The sequence below is a fragment of the Pteropus vampyrus genome, unplaced genomic scaffold (assembly GCF_000151845.1).
Source record: "Pteropus vampyrus isolate Shadow unplaced genomic scaffold, Pvam_2.0 Scaffold253, whole genome shotgun sequence".
Classification (NCBI taxonomy): domain Eukaryota; kingdom Metazoa; phylum Chordata; class Mammalia; order Chiroptera; family Pteropodidae; genus Pteropus; species Pteropus vampyrus.
Genome location: NW_011889034.1, coordinates 1,129,394 through 1,132,115, shown reverse-complemented (window position 1 = coordinate 1,132,115; position 2,722 = coordinate 1,129,394). Strand labels below are relative to the sequence as shown.

General features: G+C 65.9%; 1 protein-coding gene across 1 annotated transcript in view; it reads right to left on the bottom strand.

Moving 5' to 3' along the window:
- The window catches only part of CFAP99 (cilia and flagella associated protein 99), a 35,256-nt gene that overhangs the window by 12,867 nt on the left and 19,667 nt on the right, over nucleotides 1-2,722 (bottom strand). The window contains exons 5-6 of the mRNA XM_023520236.1: nucleotides 2,649-2,722; nucleotides 1,007-1,184 (exon numbers count right to left, since the gene is read on the bottom strand). The exon at nucleotides 2,649-2,722 is cut by the window's right edge and continues 3 nt beyond it. Of these exons, the coding sequence (XP_023376004.1) occupies nucleotides 1,007-1,184; nucleotides 2,649-2,722 (252 nt within the window). The remainder of the gene's footprint in view (nucleotides 1-1,006; nucleotides 1,185-2,648) is intronic.

The window sequence follows — 2,722 nt, the reverse complement described above, 5'->3', positions numbered from 1 at the left end:
CCTGCGACGTCCCGGCCACGGCCCTTTACTCTCTGCACAGTCGTCAGTTCTGTTGGGGCAGCAGCTGGTTTCTGGGAAGCTGAGCCCACCGCAGGTGCTGCAGGTGGAGCCTATGACCAGTCGGAACACGAGGCCCCGGTCACGGTGATCGGCTCAAAGGCGGGCATACGGCCTGAGCTGGACTAACCACACTTTCACAGAGTCCTTGGCCTCGATGCCCTCTCGTGCCCTGGACAGTGTGGAATCTGTGCGGGAGGCCTGGATGCTTTGCTACAATGACAGATGTTAGCCACAGATGAAGTGGACCCACAGATGGGACTAGGGCACAGACAGCCACAGAGAAGCAGAGCTGGACCCCTGAGCCAACTATGCCTGACGCCTGTCGTACTACGGCAACAAGGGTCGGCAGGTTCTCCGCTGTCTAAGCCGGGCTGGGCTGCTTCGCCCTGGTGTGTGCATACAGAGCATCCCGGCTGACAGGGGCCGGCGGCAAGGCACGGAGCGGGGAGAGCGGCTCTAGGCAGACAGGTGCGCGTGCGGAGGTGAGGTCAGGCCACGTGGCTGGGTCACGCAGACAGATATTACTGCTGCCCATGGCCCAAAGAACTGGACCCCCTGGCCTCGCCAAGCTGACCACGTCCACTAAAAAGGCAAAGGAGCACGGCCTCCGTCCCTCAGAGCACGCTGTCATCTGCCCGAGCACTGCTCAGCGCGGAGGGCGTGGGGCACGACACCACGTGGGCCCCAAGCACCGCGTCCAGACAACCGGGCGCCCCGCAGCCCGACAGCCTCGCCCGTGCCTCCTGACAGGCCCTCGGCACGCGCTTGCAGGAACCCACGGGCGGGCTCGGTCAGCGGGGCTTCCTCTCTGTGGGGTGGGGTCATCGAACGCTCCTGGTCTGGTCCAGCACCCCCTGGGCCGTGGGGAGAGTGCAGCACCCACTGGCCCACCCAGTCCACTCCCCCTGCCTGGACGGCCTGTGCCCCCTCCAAATGCCACACTTACTGGTCTTGGCTTGGCCACGACAGGGACTGGCTCGGGCACTGGAATGGCACGGGGCCTGGGGACGGTCAGGTTGAACTTCTTGGGCTCTGTGACCTTGGCTTTCGTCTTTGAGGGAGGGGGCTGATTGGCCAGCACCTGCTCCAGCTGGTTGATCAGCTCCTGCACTTCCGGCTGCCATCTTGAAGGGGAAGGTGGGAGAAGCTGCAGAGGTTACTTCTGAAGTAGGTGGAGAAGGGGTTGGCCCTTGGGGCCTGAAGGACCTCAAGAGCTTGGGTCCACCCCAGGGTGGGGGGTGATAATGGAACCAACAGCCCCTTTTCACTGAGTGCCTACTGCTCCGCAGGCACCGTGCCAGCCACACCCCAGAGCCAGAGACCCCCGCTCCCCTAGCGCGGGGGAGGAGACTGAGGTCCTCGGGGTGCGTGGGGAGCCAGGAGGGCGGGGACAGGGCAGTCCCGCTGCAGGGACCCGGAGGGCTCTGAGGACGAGCAGCGGCAGGGCCGTGGAGCGCCCCTGAGCCTGAGCACACGGCGCAGGGCAAGGAAGCCAGCAATTCAAAGGACCCTTCCTGCAGCTGCGCTGTCGGAGGCCCCAAAGTCCAGGGCCCCCCTCTCCTGCCTTCCCACCCTATGCAGGCACAGCCCACCACCAACCTGGCCAGAGTCTCCTGCTGCGGGGCTCCCCTGGGGGCAGACGGCATGGTTTGAAACAGCTCCTGCCCCACTGGAGGACCACAGGCCCCAAGGGAGGAAGCACATGTCGGAGGCCGACAGTAAGTGGGAAGGGACAGAGCTGTGATGGGGCTGTGTGGCCTCGTGTGGGGTGGGGCAGGAGGCGGGGCACCCTAGGCCCAGCTCAACAGCTGCCCAGATGTGGCTCTCCAGGCCTGGCAGGCCCAGGCTACAGGTGGCAACGAGTCCAGCCTGGCCCCCAGCCGGCTGGGGACTGAGAACTTCCCTGCGGTGGGGACAGCTCCAGGGGCCAGGGCCACCTCTTCCACGGGAGGGGCTTCCGCCTTCCTGGGCCTCTGGGGCTCCTGCGCACAGCTGACCTCTGTGGTCTGCTTGTGTCAAAACAGTCCATCCACCTGTCCCCAGAGAATAGGGTGGCTCCCCCAGTCCTGTGGGAAGGCAGACAGCTGAGGGGCAGCTGCACTCTGGCCCAGCAGCCTCTGCATGGAGGCCGAGGGCAGGGCCAGGCCCTGGCGAATCCAGCGTTTGCTTAAGCCTGTCATGGGGGGGCAGGGAAAGGCAGCCAGGCAGCTCTGGGGACGTCAGACGGAGGCGTCGGTTGAACTCCACCTGGGGCCCCCTGCCCCGGATCCGCAGGGAGAGGCTGGGCAGGCCTGGACCCCTACGAGGTACCTGCAGGGTCCCGGCAAAGCTGGGGCTAGTCACAGGCACCTGCTTCACCCGCGGGCTCCGGGGCAGAAGGGGCCGGCTCTCGGCCCACTGACCTGGTGGGTCCTAAGGCCATCCCCGGCCAGCAGACTGCCTGCAGTGGACGTCAGCCTGTGTCTCTGGGTGGGCCGCTCTCCCCCCAGGGGCTTCTCTGAACCTCCTTGCCCTGATGCAGAGCATTGCCAGCCCTCGGGGGGCTCCCGTGAGCAGGAGGGGACCGCGGATACCCCAGCCCGGCGCACCTCATCAGAGGATCGATCCAGTTCTCCTTCACGTGGGCCGACTCGTGGATGAGGCTCCACTCGTCCTTGATCCA